Source organism: Strix aluco, chromosome W (assembly GCF_031877795.1).
Source record: "Strix aluco isolate bStrAlu1 chromosome W, bStrAlu1.hap1, whole genome shotgun sequence".
NCBI classification, from domain to species: domain Eukaryota; kingdom Metazoa; phylum Chordata; class Aves; order Strigiformes; family Strigidae; genus Strix; species Strix aluco.
In genome coordinates, this window is record NC_133970.1 from 429,048 (window position 1) to 444,388 (window position 15,341).

The following is a 15,341-nucleotide window of genomic DNA, read 5'->3' on the forward strand; positions in this document are numbered from 1 at the left end:
GCCTACAAATATCTACCAAATTTAATTTATTTAGTCTACCTATAAAGTAAACAAACGCTCACCCTGATTAATAAGATCTCAAAATTCTAGCTAAAACCAAGTATTTTGGGGAAAAAACCCAACAGCAGCTTCTCTTTCCTCTAAATCACAACACTAAAGAAAACTGAAGTACATGGCAGTCTGCTTCCCTTCTTTTTACAACTTAGTCCACTGTTACTCAAAGCAAAATATTGAAAGTGTTTCTATCAACATATATATAACAAGCGATGCCTGAAATTATACCCGTTTCTCCCACCATTTGCATAGTATTTAATATTGTGCAGACATTATCAGGCACCCACAAATGCAGGAGACCTTGGAAGTATAGCTCTGTTTAGGATCTTTGTGTCACTGGTATTTTACACTAAGGCAATTTCTACAGACACCATGTAAAAACATTGTTATGTATGTTGTATAGTAATTAGCTTACAAATGAGAAGTTTAGTCAACTTCTTACAGCCAAGACCTTTCCATACCTCAGGAATGTCTCCACTCTCCATAGGTTCGGGTTCCAAATCTTCACTGATGTGTCTCCGAGAGCGGAACCGCCTGTGGGCTGCTTCTTGGTTTATCTGTCTGATGTTGTTATCTGAATCAGATCCCACATCACTGCATAGCAGGGAAATGAAAGCATGTGAAGGAGAAAAGAACAAGGAAATAAAGAATGTTGAACTAAAACACCTACTTTGTCCATTGCTTTCAAAACCTCATTAAAGTTTTTGATTATAAAAAATCATTATTGCATATGTCAGGTTTCACAAACAGGAGACCGTTTAATCCCTCAATCAAAGTAAATAAAACTGGCAGCACTTCACAAATGTCGGAGAATCGTAGAATCCCAGGTTGGAAGGGACCTCAAGGGTCACCTGGTCCAACCTTTCTTGGCAAAAGCCCGGTCTAGGCAAAGTGGCCCAGGCCCCTGTCCAGCTGAGTCTTGAAGTGTCCAGTGTTGGGGAATCCCCCACTTCCCTGGGGAGATCATTGCAGCGGCTGACTGCTCTTAGTGTGAGGAATTTTCCTCTTGTGTCCAACTGGAATCTCCCCAGGAGTAATAACCTGAGAGAGTTGACGTTTTTTCCTTACCTTTTCAACAGGCTCTATAGAAGAAAGTAATTTATTCCTGTTAAATTACTTGCTGAAAAATTCCACATCTGTCTCCCAGTGTTCTAAGGTACATTGTTAATGCACTGACTTCCCTTCCACCCCTTCACATTTCCTACAATTTCCCAGAATACCTATCTGGATATGCAATTTGCTGGGGGTGGGGAAGTCTCTTTCATTCTTTAAAAAAAAAAAGTTTCCTTTTTAACTATAGATATCTAGACTTTTGTTCTCAATTTACTAGCATATCTGTGAAAATTTTTCCATGAATAAAGTATAATTTCAGATACACAGCACAGCACCAAAGGCACAATTAATCTGTTACCAGAAAGAACAGTGTGCCTTTATATCCTGCTTCGTGAAAGTCTTGCTGAAGACTTTTTCCAGCCTTGAATTTGTAAATTCAGAATGGTTGTTTATTGGAAAAAAATCCCTGCCCTTACTGATAACTTTGCACAGATCCACAAAACGCTGCACTACACTGCCACTTACATTAAACTCGGTCGATGCCACTGAGTAGTCCTGTTGTTGTGGTTGACATAGTAAGTCCGCCCCAGGTTGTCCACCTTTTCTTCCCATCCAGGAGGCAGTGGAGGAGGTGGCAACTCCTCCTGACGTTGAGATGCAGAGTCATTGGAATCAACCACATCCCATCCATGCTTAGAAACAAAGAAAAAAAAAGAATTTTAAAATTTTAAAGTTCAAGAGAAGTTATTTCATTGTTGCTTGCATAGGTGCAGATTCTGAAAATTATTCCAAAGAGAAGTTCAAAATTACTGAAATGTAAACCATATGAAATAGAATAAACTCCGTAGTTACAGTGACACAAAAGGTGAAATCCCACCAGTCTATTACAAGAGGGATTCCAAACGTATTTGGGAATTGGCCGCGTGTTCTGGTGGTGCCTAGGTGCAGATTCCCAGGCAAGGAGCCGGAGAGAACCAGCTGCCACCTCCTGAACTCGGAGACGTATGGCCGGGGCCGAGGGCCCTGCTCCCAAGTCACAAGTGACTGGGGTAAGGCCAGCACGGGCTGACATTCACTGACAGCCCTAGTGGCAGCTGATTCTTAACAGGGATGATGGCTGGTAAGAGTGCTGAGAAGTCTTTAAACCTGCTGTGCTTGCATGAGCTTTATTCTCTGCAAAGTCAACGCTGCCAAGGAAATAAAGAAGAATGTTATAACACCTATTTTGAAATGGCCTCTGAAGAAGAGGTAGCTAACACAGACCATTATGTTTAGAAATTACTTGCAGAGACCTTTTGAATTCTTCTACTTGGCATGACTTCTACTTGCTCACAAACTGAGTCAGACTTTAGAATTCATTGTGGCAGCTGAAATACTCTGAAATACTTGAAATGGTTGCAAAAACACGAGGTTACAGTTTAAAAAAAAAAAAGGCTGGAGAGGGGAAGGAGACTAAGCTGCTACTAACACTGCTGCCAGGGGCTTATCTTTCAAGGTACAACTTTCTCTACAATTATAGTTGAATCTCTACTCATTTGACTGCTTCCACAAGCATTCAGCCTTACCTCGGATTCATCCCTTTGATCACTGTTTTCCTCCTCTTGGCCACCATTTTTAGGCATATATGCCATCTTCAGTCTCAAGAAACCCTTTACACGAGATTTGTGGCTAGAAGACAAGGAGGTGCATTTCATTCAACAACCTTTAAATAGTTACAAGTAACAAACCTTGAAGTAAGAAATGTTTTAAAATACAAACGTTCCCCCCCTCACCTTCTTGGTCTGAGAAGGAAATCCTTAAATGTGTATGGCCTTTCCATGGTTGGGTCTTCAGTCTATAAGCATTTAAGAAAATGGCAAATTAAAGGGCTTGCCCACAAGAACAGAGACATACAAGAAACAATGACATCACAGGTGCAGCAGAGGTGCTAGAGAAGACGTTTGACTCCCGGAGTGGCAGCAGGCAGAGCTCCACCAGCGTGTTCCCACACACGCTGCAGAACCAGCCACTAGATGCCACTGCAAATACCAGGGATGGGCTGGCCCAAGTCTCTGTAAGGTACACAGCAGTCACCAGCCAGAAAACGGTGGAAAAGACCAATAAACAAACCCCTTCCAACTTCTTCCAGTCACCCAACAGCAGTGTCAGAAAAGCTTGCATCTATTCCAAAGCAGCAGTTTTTCTGCACATTAGAAAGCAATGAAATAAAACTCCTCAGTTGGCTTTTACTTCAAAGCTGTTGAGACTTGCAGGAAGAATTAAGACACTGAAATCCTTTGTGCTGTACATGAGTAATATTATCAGCCTGACAGATGACATCTTCTGATTTCCATTTAACTGTAAGTTTCATAAAGCCTTAAATCTTGACAACTTTCTATTACATGAGAATTTCAGCTTTCTTATCAAGTAAGTTACATCCTTCATGTCTGCGAGAATACGGATACTATAGGTACAAAACTAGGAATTTAGAAATGACACGGGAAGTAAGAGACTCAGAAATCCGTGCACATACTTCACCTGCTGATTGTTTGGGGTACTTTAATCGATTGTACAATTTGAGCTGACAAAATTGGAAGCATGAACTGTCTTACACTGAAATTATTCACACTCCAGTAAGACCAGAGATTTAGCACCTTAGATTAACACCAAACTTTCTCAAAATGAGCACAAAGTTAGTGGATACTTCTCAAAACATTGCACTCGCCTGCCATCCACTAAAACAACGGTAGTGTATCTGTAAAGCTGTAAATCCCTTCCCAGCACTCGCCCTACACATAGCAATACTTTGAGTCCAGTGCTTTAATCAAACCTTTCCAAACACAGAATAATCTAACTCCTGGACCGTTTTTCATTAAAAGCTTTGTTGTCAGTTGTATTTCGAGGTCAATAAATAAGAACTTAAAAGTCAATCCTAAGGCTTTGCCTGTCTGTATAAAACAAATTGAGGTACCTGTACAGTGATATGTTTGGTGTTTCAGAAAAAACCTGTAAATAAATGACTCTAAAAGCAGGTGTTAACCCAAGTATTTAAACTCTAACTTTTAAAAAAATAGAAGAAAACCTTCCAAATACCAGCATTTCCAAGTTGACTCATATTACTTTGCAATATTTAAGCTGTTTAAAACTGGGAAAATATCCAAAATACATACTTTCCTATCACACAGGAAGGGCCATCGGAACCTACATGACTCTTAAAGAGAAAATCTATTTACAGGTGTACAGACATTAAAAGGTACAGGTATGCATGTTAAAAGCTATAATGTATGCTCTGACAATATTACAGCTTGTGTAATTATTAGTAGCAACAATGTCTAATGTCAGTGTCTAATGAATGTTGTTGTATGTGCTATGGCACTCATTACTATCTTCATTATTACTTAGGAGTCCTTCAAATAAGTTTACTTTCAATCAATAATAAACCCAATAATTTTACTGAAATTTGCTACGAAGATCAGCAATTTTATAACATTTTCAGAAGAACTGAATTTTTGTAACATCTTAAGATCCTGTGATGCTAGTTCAGCAGTTTCTCTGGTTTCAGTCTACAGCTCTTGGCTTTACAAGGCTTGAAGTAATATCAAAACGCACTATCCACTGTCCCAGACAGAACTGCTATCCCATAACCTTAATAGCACATTATTTAGACAGAAAATCAGATAGATAAATAGGACCCCAAAAAAATTTTTTTTTCATGTTTTAACAAAAGTTCAGGAAGAAATGGAGTTTGGTACGGGAGAATACAACTGTTTCACCCATAAGGGAAAATCATGAAAAGGAAGGGACAATAAGCACCAACGGTAAGGTGAGAAGCAACCAGTCTACTGGCCACGTGTCATTCATGAATCGACTCTAAAAAGGATTTTAAGAAAGAATCCGGATGAGAAGTGAATCCTGGATATTGAGAAATTTGACAGATACCAGAGAACAACTGTCCTCCCTGTCCCTGCGAAGGGAACTGTTTCTCCCAATTCCTGGGCATGGTGGGGCTTTGTTGTCCATAACGTTTGTCTTTAAGCCTCTGATGCTCTGCTGGGAATGCCTGCTTTACGAAAATTTAACTGACTACTTAGGGAAATAAATTCTTTGTAACATCAGGGTCTTTCACATCTGGTGATGACAAAAAAGAGCACACTGAGACAGAAGCACTGCTTACCGGGAGGTGACTAAGTGGCACATCCACTTGACCCAGGAAGTCGTCTCTAGTCTGTCAAAGAGGAAAAAAAGGCAGGAAAAGGAGTAATTTTACATCAGAAAAGCAAAAAATGATAAACATCAATCCAGTCATAATGAAGCAAAAATAAAGATGGTTGAGTACCATTATTTTAGCAATTACTGGTTTCTACCCCTTTACTGTTGCACATTATTTGTTGTTATAATTTACCTATTTCAGAGGATTTCCTGTGAGTCCAAAATGGCTTCTTACCCCACAGTGTCTATGTTAAGTACTGACGAAAATCGGTTTCCTCTGACAACCTATGCATAGTTAAAAACCAAAGTAATAATCTACTCTTTCCATGAATTAGTCTCCACGTGCATTAAAAAGCAGAGTGAAATTACTGAACATTTCAATGACATAGTGAATGTGTCAAACCTTGGTGACTACTTTTTTTTTTTCTTTGTTTTAAGGAAAACCTCATACGCACATCTGACAGGGAAGGGAGGGGACCCTGACACCCAAACAGTGAAGACCGAACTACACAAATTGTAAACATTTTTCCCCAAAATAAAGATTTGTTTTATCACTTTAACAAACACAAATGAAAATATTAGAACTTTTTTGGTTTTTTTACAGAATGCTGTTCCATTAATTCAGAGCGCTTACTCTGTGGGGAAGTGACACATCCTTCTAACCAGCCTCTGAGCCATCCTGTAGTTCCCACTCAAAGACCTGACCCTTCATACGCCGCTTCAAGCCACGCATGCGGATGGGGTTACACCAACACCTGGGCCACACAGCGCCATCACAAATTCACTTATGCACAGTTAAGTCCATACAGAAGCGATAAACAACTACTTTTCTGCACGTTCTTCGCTATCTGTTCAGTCACCACCTTCTCTCTGAGTGAACAAGCCAAAGGCACCATCTCCCATGGAGGTAACCACCCCAAAGCTGACAGAGGGCCCTGGTCTCCATCTAACTACTGGTTAGATGGGTAACTACTTTACTACTGGGTATTTGAACCATTATTCCTAACTCCACCAACTATACTCCACACCCATTTTACAACCATGAAGACAGGATAAAGAAAGCCCTTCAAGCGCTGGAAGTTCAAAGATTGATCTGATCTTTACAAGACTCAGTGATTTTTAAAGATGCTCAGACTGGACGGCAGGCAGTGTCCTAATCACCCACTCACACCTACCACTTTGAGGAGCATAAAAATTCTCACAAGGTATCTCAGTGCATTGCTAGCAATCCACTTACAAGGACAGAAGAAAAGGAACATGAAGTGTTAGCAGAGGTGGACAACTAAGGATAAACTTTGAGAGGGAAAATGGGTGCTGTTACCACTCACTTTACAGCTCAATAAAGCCTAGAAAGTAATAGCTCTCATTAATTTTCTTATTAAACAATAATGTCTGTTCAATCTGTATATTCAATTACACTAGATACAACATTTCTAGCTGAAAGTATTTGCGTACTGAATGAGTTGTGATTGTTTTAAATAAATTATAACTTTAAAGCACTGCTCAGGTGTTATCTTTATTACTTAAGAGACACCTAAAACTACTTCAGCATTTAACTATTTTTATGATTAACATAAAAATGTTAATGTCACCTGAAGAGCAGAGTTGCCGTGGTACCTTAAATTGTCAATTAGTCTAAATCTCAGGGGCAATTTTTCCTTAAAAAGAGGCTGTTACTGTCCATCCAACTTCAACACATCCCTGTGCAAATCAAAAATGCAGGCCATCTCCCTGTTTGAATTGCATACACGTGGATCAGTTGATCTTCCCTGCTGGTAAATAACAGAGAGCAACCCAGAAATAAAATCAATAAAAAGCACAGACAGTACAGTCGGGCACTGCACGGAGAGATTCCTTTCTGTCTTTTAGCACCACACTGCCTAAAAATGCCACACGTCTGAGTACTTCTGGTGTTATAAAGTACTCCGGAATGTGACAGAGTGCTCACACACTGAAAATGAATCAAGTCACACGCTCCCACCGAAATACAGCCCATAACGAGCCCAAGGTCACAAGCTGCAGCGCAGTGGCCTGTGATGCCAGGCCCAGGTGGTCTCAAGTGCTGTGAATAGGAGTCGTGGTGACTGGACCAACACCACTCTGAAGCAGCTGTGCAGACACCAGGTAAATATTCCAATGTCTGCTGTATGAAGAGCTCACTCTGACAGATCTCCATCGACCCGTTTACACTGCACCTGACTGGAGGTGCACAGCACCGCCTCGCACAGGGCCTAAGCAGGGTGTCTCCAGAGCCTGAGGAGGCTGCCCGTGCAGCAGTGACATGGACATGCTGAGGGTCAGCTCTGCAGCTAAGCTAATCGACTCACCGATTACAGTCACCATTTGCTCGTTTATAACAGCAATTCACTGTTCTAGTGACTCGGATTAAGATTCCTTCCTTCCTGTGACAAAAAGCCATTAAAAACATGGCAGAAAGCCCAACAACTCAGAGACTCCACAAAACCACTGAGGAGCCCCAGGTGATTTCTTGTGGAAGGGAGAGGCTGTGGGCAGACAGTCCTGAGCCCCCCTTTGTGCAACCAGATCTCCAGAGGAATCAGGAGCTTCTGTGCCCTGTGGAAGTGACGGCTGCATCACGGGGCTCCGGGGGTCAGTTCTCTGACCCCTCACCCAGAGGAGCCATCTCCTGCTCTGCATCCCTCAGAGTTACCCCAACGCCCACGCTCAGGGCTGTGAAAGCTCTCCTGAGGCCAACACAGGGTCCTCAATGAGAGAGGGATATAGCAGGGGTGTCATGCTGCTGTTTCTACACTCTGAATTCCCACCAGTGCTTATTATGTCTTTCACAAACCATCCGCAATTGAGGAAACCTTTCATCTTCCAATAATTTTGGCCTGAAATGTGCCAACTCTGAAACAAGTTGTCTAAAATGCAGGTGTTTTTTCATAAATCAAAAATACACAGGCAGCTCTAAAATGCAGGGTAAGGCGGTGCTGTGGCCGTATGGACAGCTGTCCTGAGGAGACCGACCCAAAAGCACCCCATGGACACAGCGAGGCCTGGGCCGCATCTGCTCGTCTCTCCTGGCTGGCATGGGCTGGGGCGGCAGAACTAGAGAACCCTGCCGTGTGGAGGCCGAGCACTAAGCTCTGCCCAAGGAGCCTGGGCCGTGTCTGCCCGGCTCCCGGGCTGTGGCAGGGGCAGGAGAGGAGTGGGGCAACAGGGAGGCACCGGACAGTAACCCTAAGGAGTGCCAACAGCCTGTGTCACAGGGAGAAAGGCGCCAAGGGCACTGAGCCACTGGAGCCCGCAGTGGTGTGCTGTGGGAGCAGGAGCAGAGCCCGGCAGGGTGCAGGCCACAGAGCCCCAGCAGAACCGCCATGGCGGGCACAGGTCCTGTCCCCGAGCCCACGGCCAAGGGTCCCCGAGCCCACGGCCGCCCTCTCCCATCCCGTCCCGCAGAGTGGCCGCAGCAGGGGGTCACACAGAGACCTCCGATGAGAAACCGCCACCTGCTCAAACACCCAGGTTTTATTAACACATGAAATCTAATATTTATGGTGGTTCTGTTCTTGCAGCCACTCCATCACAAATTCCCCTATAAGCATGATATGTGTCAGATAACAATAAGTTAATAAAACATAGCAATGAAGCAGAAAACTGATTCTTGTAGCTTATTAAGAGTTCGAACAACGAAGGGAATACTTTCCTAAAGATTTTTAAAAGCCTATTTAATTGAATACAAATATGTTTCCAAAGTTATAGACACATACATAAATAAAAGATAAATCCCTTTAAAATTGATTTATTTTGAAGACATACTTAAACCATGTATTGACAATCCTACACTTATCAATCAGTTTAGTGTCTTGCCTAAACATGCCTAGCATTTTGATCTAGATTGGAAATGTTATATTCAACAAAGGAAAGAAATTTTGGCAACAGATGAGGTATAAAGTACTTAAATAGCATATATGTGTTTGCTTTGTGAGCGGGTAACTGCTCGATGTATACTTGGTATTCATTAATAAGATAGGAATTTTCAAAATAAAGCCTACTGCATTCTTCAAAAATCAACTGTCTGTCAGGGAAAACAATTTCTCCCAGATACTGTTTATGATACCAGATATCAGCCCTAGTGATTCCCAAATAACCTGCTGCTTATTTATAACCCTGCTATGCACAGAATTCCAGGAAGTGCATACTACTGCTCCAAAGCCAAGTTTACATATTTCTCATAGCAGAGCATTAAGTTTAATATTAAAATTCATATTTTATATGATATCATCATAAGAATTCTGTTTCTACTACAAAGACAGCATGAAGTCCCGTGATCCCCAAAGCATGGACACACACTGCTGTGCTATATGCCCGTGGAACAATGCAAAAAGAGTACCTGCACCAAGGAGCCTGGTTTTTTTCCAAATTTAAATAAAAAATAGCTAATAGATTTTTCATTACAGAATTTTGACTATTAATCTTCCTAACAACTACTGGAAAAGCCTGGTAGCATGCACTGCTTTTAGAGAATTAACATTTATCTCCCTTAGTACTGGCAAACACCAAGTACCTTCCACCTCCTGCTTCAATAGTTACTCAAGTATCAAGGTCAGAAGAGAATATACACCTATTCCTAGATCTGTTCTCACAGTTTTTAGTTCAAAAACCCCACAACTCATGGACACGGAATATTTCCAGGTTGGTTACAAACAGAACTGTGACCAGACCCGGATGCAGTTTCAGCATGTATGTGGGGAAGGGGCTCCTCCCTCTGCGCCTCAGATGGGGAGGAAGCCCACCATGGGCTGGTGCGGATGGAGGGGACAGAGACCAATCTACCAGGTTCCCTCGGGGTATTTCTCAGCGACACACACAGGTGACTTGCATGCAAGTGCCAAGCCTGACATCAGATATATTCTCTAAGTACACCACAGATTTATCTGATTTTAACATATCTAGAAATCGTGAGAACTGCTGCACCTACACTGAATATCCAATTTTATCTGGTATTTCCAGATGCTCTGCGGCCTGGCTGTGGCTACAGCCACAATGGTAAACCGGGCTTTAAGAACTGTGCAAATTCCAGACTGATGTTAAAAGTCTTCACTTCTACCCAGACCAAGTTTTTAGGAGTAAACTCAGCCTTAAAAGCAGCTGAACCAACAAAATCTGCTTGTCTGTAGTTTAGAGTGGAACTGGAAAATCTTTAGCTCTAGCCTGGCTCTGCCAGTGAGCTGCAGTGACAGTTTAAAAAAATTACTTCCTCAGCTACCCCTAGCATGAATATGGTCATCTTCACCAGTACTGAGGTTCTTGTAAAACTGAATCTTTATGCAACATTTGACTATACACATTCGTTTATAAGAAAAATTTTTGGGGGGTAGGGGTTAGTATATGCATGTTTAGCATTTCAGGACATTTTTGTGCAGTGAAAATAATTTTGTCTTGTAGGCCTCCACATTTCTAATATTTAGGCATTCTCATTGTGGGGTTTCCCGCTTCCAGAAAAGGCACCTCATAAGCCACATGAACCTTTTTCCTGCTACACCATGTATTGAATTTCCAGTCCCTTATTTTTCACGGTTCTCATTACAACATCTGTTTCAAGAACCTTTTTCTCACCAAAATAAAAAGTGCTGTCTGACCCACAAACTCGCCTGTTCAGTTGCATATTGCACTGGTAATTCCTGCTCAAGCCTGATCTTTCCCCCCACCCCCAAGATAGAGAGGAATCCCCTCTTTACACGAAAGACACAGGGTGCAGATGCTTATCAACCTACAGTTTGAAACAGATTTTACTGATCAGAATTACTGAACTATTTTTCAGAGCTGTTGGGTAGGCAATAATGCTTATATGTATCATTATAACCTTTATTTTATATGGGTCATTATGTAACATATGAAGGCAAGCAGTTATTTAATATTTTAAAGCAGTAAACAGAAGGAAAAGTTCGTTCACTGGAGAGAGCCTGCAGCTGCCAGCAGAATCTCTACTGCCAGTTTTACTGTTCCAGGTTTATGAGAAAAACCTAATGACCAGCTGGAGTTGTCAGAAACAGTCACTCTCAACACATGGCTTCCTCCTCAGAACGCGGGCAGCGCCCACGGCGCGGGATGCCCACGGTGCGGGATGCCCACGGTGCGGGATGCCCGGAGCCACGCTGCCCTCGCCGGGACTGCCCGGCTGCAGGCTGTGGGATCCCTGCGGGACCGCGGCGGAGGGGCTGTCACCCACGTTTGTGTGAACCCTCGAGGCAAGGCCCTGCACCGCTTCCACAGCTGGGGAGGAGCACAGAGGCACCGTCACACCGCCAGGCCCTGCGCAGACGCCATTCTTCTCTCAGTACTTCCCCTGGACCTGGCCTCTGCGCGCCAGCCCACAGGAAAGCCCACGGCCAGGAGGGTAGAGCCATGTCTTGGATGCTTTGAACAGTCTTGCTGCAAATCCTCAGGCAAAGCATAACAAAAGCTATCCCAAAATTCCCCATTTAGTCTTTAACACAGCAGAGCAATTTTAAAAAGTTACACCATCCTCTGTTCCAAACAACCACTTGCCAGAAAGGCTTTGTTTGGTTGGTTTAGTACATTTACTTCTGAAGAGAACAAAATCGGTACAAAGATGAACCAATCTGCTTGGTAAAGAAAAGATGCCCAGAAAGTTTTATTTTATTTTGCATGCCACTTCACAAACTGACAAGTATTCCTCACCATCCATTTTAATTTGGAATTAAAGGAGGACAAAAGCCTACTTCAGAATAATGATATTTGAAAGTAACAAAAAAGCTCATGACTATTTGAATTAGTAAATGAGCATTATTTTTTAAATCTGGTTTTTATTCAGTTTTACAAAGGATGTAAAATCTCATTACTTCAGATACTGTCCTATTTTACTGCTAGCTATCTCAAAGTGAAAGGTAATCACTTCTATTTTTTGGCAGACACATAAATACATCCTCTTTATTTAGCAAACCCAAATCTGTCCAACCATCTAGTTTATTTACGTGTTAATCTTGTAGAAAAGCAGTACTAATGCAAGAATCCTTTCATTTCTCTTCCGTGTGCTCAAACACATCAGGCGTGTTAGGCATTCTGTACACTGAATTTTCCTGACTCTGAGTTACCCACTACATCAATGCAAACATTGCAAGGAAACCTGGTTGCTATCACCGAATCCCAAGTGTAGACAAAATCTCAGATATCCAGGAAATAACAATGGGAAAAAGGATGCTTAACCTGTTGAGGTTCATGGAACCCATCCAGCACAATACATTTGTTTTAAGCAACGTCCAACATAAGTAAAATAAAGGGAGACAGTCCTGCTTCAATACTCAAATGCGTCAATCCTATATTAAAATATAATCTAATGTTAAATGTTTTCAGCTCAATCTGTAAATTAAACCGATCACAGAATACCATTCACCTCAAAAAACAATACCAAAAATTGAGTAGTCAAGCAGCTGCTGAAATGGTCAGGGGCAAATTTAATAAAACACCATACAAGAACCACTCAACACAGGCCCTCAAAGTTCCCAGAAGTCCCAAGCAGAAAAAAATTAACCACCCATTCTAGCCCAAACCTCACAAAAATCCAACTGCAAACCCCAAAAGGTTGCACACAGGTATGCCACCCCACTGCACGAAGGACTGAAGTTGCACGGGGAGAGCAAACAGAAGGAAGTATTTTGCTCTCAACTGCTCAGCCTATCTCAGACCGCCAGTACAGACAGTAGTAGAAGCTTAGAAAAACCAGCAATTAAAGAATGATTCACTTCTTCCTTGATGCCTTCTACTCCCTCCCAAAAACCATCAGGAAACTTCAAGGTCAGCAGATTGCTTCCTCTTAGGCACAGCCCACACAGACTCTGCGCTAAGGAACCACTACTCTGGACTTTACACTTGCATACTCATAATTACTTTTCACTTCCAAAAGGAAGTAAGTCTCAGAATTAGGGACTGTTGTTGGGAGCAGTAGGAGGGGCAAGGTTCAGGCACCTCATTTTCCTTTTAATTTAGAAGGGTGATACAGAAAAGGAGGCATATGCAATTGAGGAGGGTAAGGACAAGTAGCAGAAGTAGTAACTGCTGGAAGAAAAAAAGATACTAGTTTAAAGTAGATTTAGAACAGAGTAAATGTATGTATAATTTTACTATGTAGTAAAGTTTGTCTGTGTTTTACCTATGGTAACATTAAAGATCAAGATCAGAAGAGACCTATCACTAAAGGCAATGGCACAAGAAAGCACTTCATTACTATTAAGTGTTACCAGTAGGCAGTGACTTAAAAAGCTTTAAAAAACAACAGAACTACTTTAAAATTCTAACTTGTGCCAAACAACTTACAATGTGAAACAACTGTTCAGCATGTGAGATTATATGACAAGGTGACACTCGCAGGCCAAATGCATGTAAAAATTAGTCTGCAACTTGATACATATCCAAGCTGCAAAGCCAGTAAGAAAAGCCTGGGATAAAGTTACACTGCCCTAAAAGCCCTTAGTCTAGCAAAAAGTACTGAAAGGAAAGCATCCCTCAACATCTAGGTACAAACCATAAACATTTAGTTGAAACTTAGGATGGTATACATGCACTTCAATTTTACTCTGTACTGACACAAAATGTGAGTCCCACTTAAAAAGTATGAATAAAGCATTGTATTGATCTTAATTTCATTTAAGTTTGTTGTCTGCCAGAAGACAAAGTGCTATCATTAACAGTTAAGCTGTTATAGACCCTTAATAACTGACAGCTATTTTTTAACAAAATTAGAGAATAATCTCAAATTCAGAAAGACAATGCTTCAAGAAGGGTTCTAATAAGCTTCCAAGAATAAGACACATACTAATTTGTCTGAAAAAAAGGGTCACACACAGAAGGCAGCTCTTAGGAGAAGGAAATCCCACATAAAACTGGAACACTACTCAGTATGTATGGGATTCTAGATAAGCACCTATCAGTGAAAGTCCTCCTCCCCTTATATTTGCTTATAAGACACATTCTTGCAGGAGCACCTGCTTATTTCAATTCTGGAATAAAAGACAAATATTACCTCAGATGTATTTGTATTTAATCTTAATTCTCTAAGTATGCCTAAATACAGTATTCATTAGAAGATAAAACAGGTTATTATGGTAACCGTTCTAAAGTAAGACAAGATCTGAGTAATAACTGAGCACATATGAGTAACTACTACAGGCAGCTTAAGGTCACTTAGCTTTATTCCAGTCTAAATAGAAATTAGAGGTTCAGAAAATCACAAGGGTACAAACCAGGTCAGTCAGGACTTTCACCAAAAGGTTCACGAACGATGTGAAGGATCTGCAGGAGTGGGCAGATCTTGCAGGTCACAGCTGGTTGCCACAGTACTGACAACAGGCACTAAGCTTTTTAGCTAGATGTATAAATATCTGACGGGGGGAGTAAAGAAGATTAAGCCAGACTCGGCAGCTCCCAGCGACAGGACAAGCAGCAATAGGCAGAAACTGAAACACAGGAAATTCCGTTTAAACAGAGGAAACTTCTTTACTGTGAGACTGGTCAAACACTGGAATGGCCGCTTAAAGGCCCTGTGGATTTTCCATCACTGGAGATACTCAGAACCCAGCAGGACGAGGCCCCGAGCAACCCGCTCTGTTTGATTTGGGCAGGGGGGGGGACTAGACAATCACCAGAGCTCCCTTCCAGCTTCACCCAATTGGTGATTTTGTGACTACAAAGTAGAAAAAATCCTCTTTTTACATGCCTTGAGTTTGGGTAAGATGGTATGGTCATGTGTGACCAGCCACAGCACGCGACTGCAGCTCTCTCCCAGGCCCCATGCTCATGCAGAGGCTTCCAGCTCCACACGCTCAAGACCGACTTCAACCTGCCGAACTCAAGTATGTCAGCAAACTCCAGCAGAGAATTTCCCTGTTAGCGGTTTTTAAATACACTTTCCCGCTGTATTTTCCAGTTTATGTTTTTATTTTCATCTTGCATCTTCACAATGATTATTCACCGATATTTCCACGGAAGGTCTGGGAGCGGCCGAACGGTAACCTGACACAGCATCATACAACCACCCCTGCAGGTATCTACAAGATGTGTAG

The 15,341-nt window shown here is 41.9% G+C and overlaps 1 protein-coding gene across 9 annotated transcripts in view; it reads right to left on the reverse strand.

The window, feature by feature from the left end:
- LOC141917864 (E3 ubiquitin-protein ligase NEDD4-like) overlaps nucleotides 1-15,341 on the reverse strand; it is a 176,091-nt gene that overhangs the window by 46,162 nt on the left and 114,588 nt on the right. For all 9 annotated transcript variants that reach the window (XM_074811492.1, XM_074811488.1, XM_074811491.1 and 6 more), the window contains exons 6-10: nucleotides 5,261-5,311; nucleotides 2,880-2,941; nucleotides 2,673-2,775; nucleotides 1,633-1,799; nucleotides 516-648 (exon numbers count right to left, since the gene is read on the reverse strand). In XM_074811492.1, coding sequence (XP_074667593.1) covers nucleotides 516-648; nucleotides 1,633-1,799; nucleotides 2,673-2,775; nucleotides 2,880-2,941; nucleotides 5,261-5,311 — 516 coding nt within the window. The remainder of the gene's footprint in view (nucleotides 1-515; nucleotides 649-1,632; nucleotides 1,800-2,672; nucleotides 2,776-2,879; nucleotides 2,942-5,260; nucleotides 5,312-15,341) is intronic.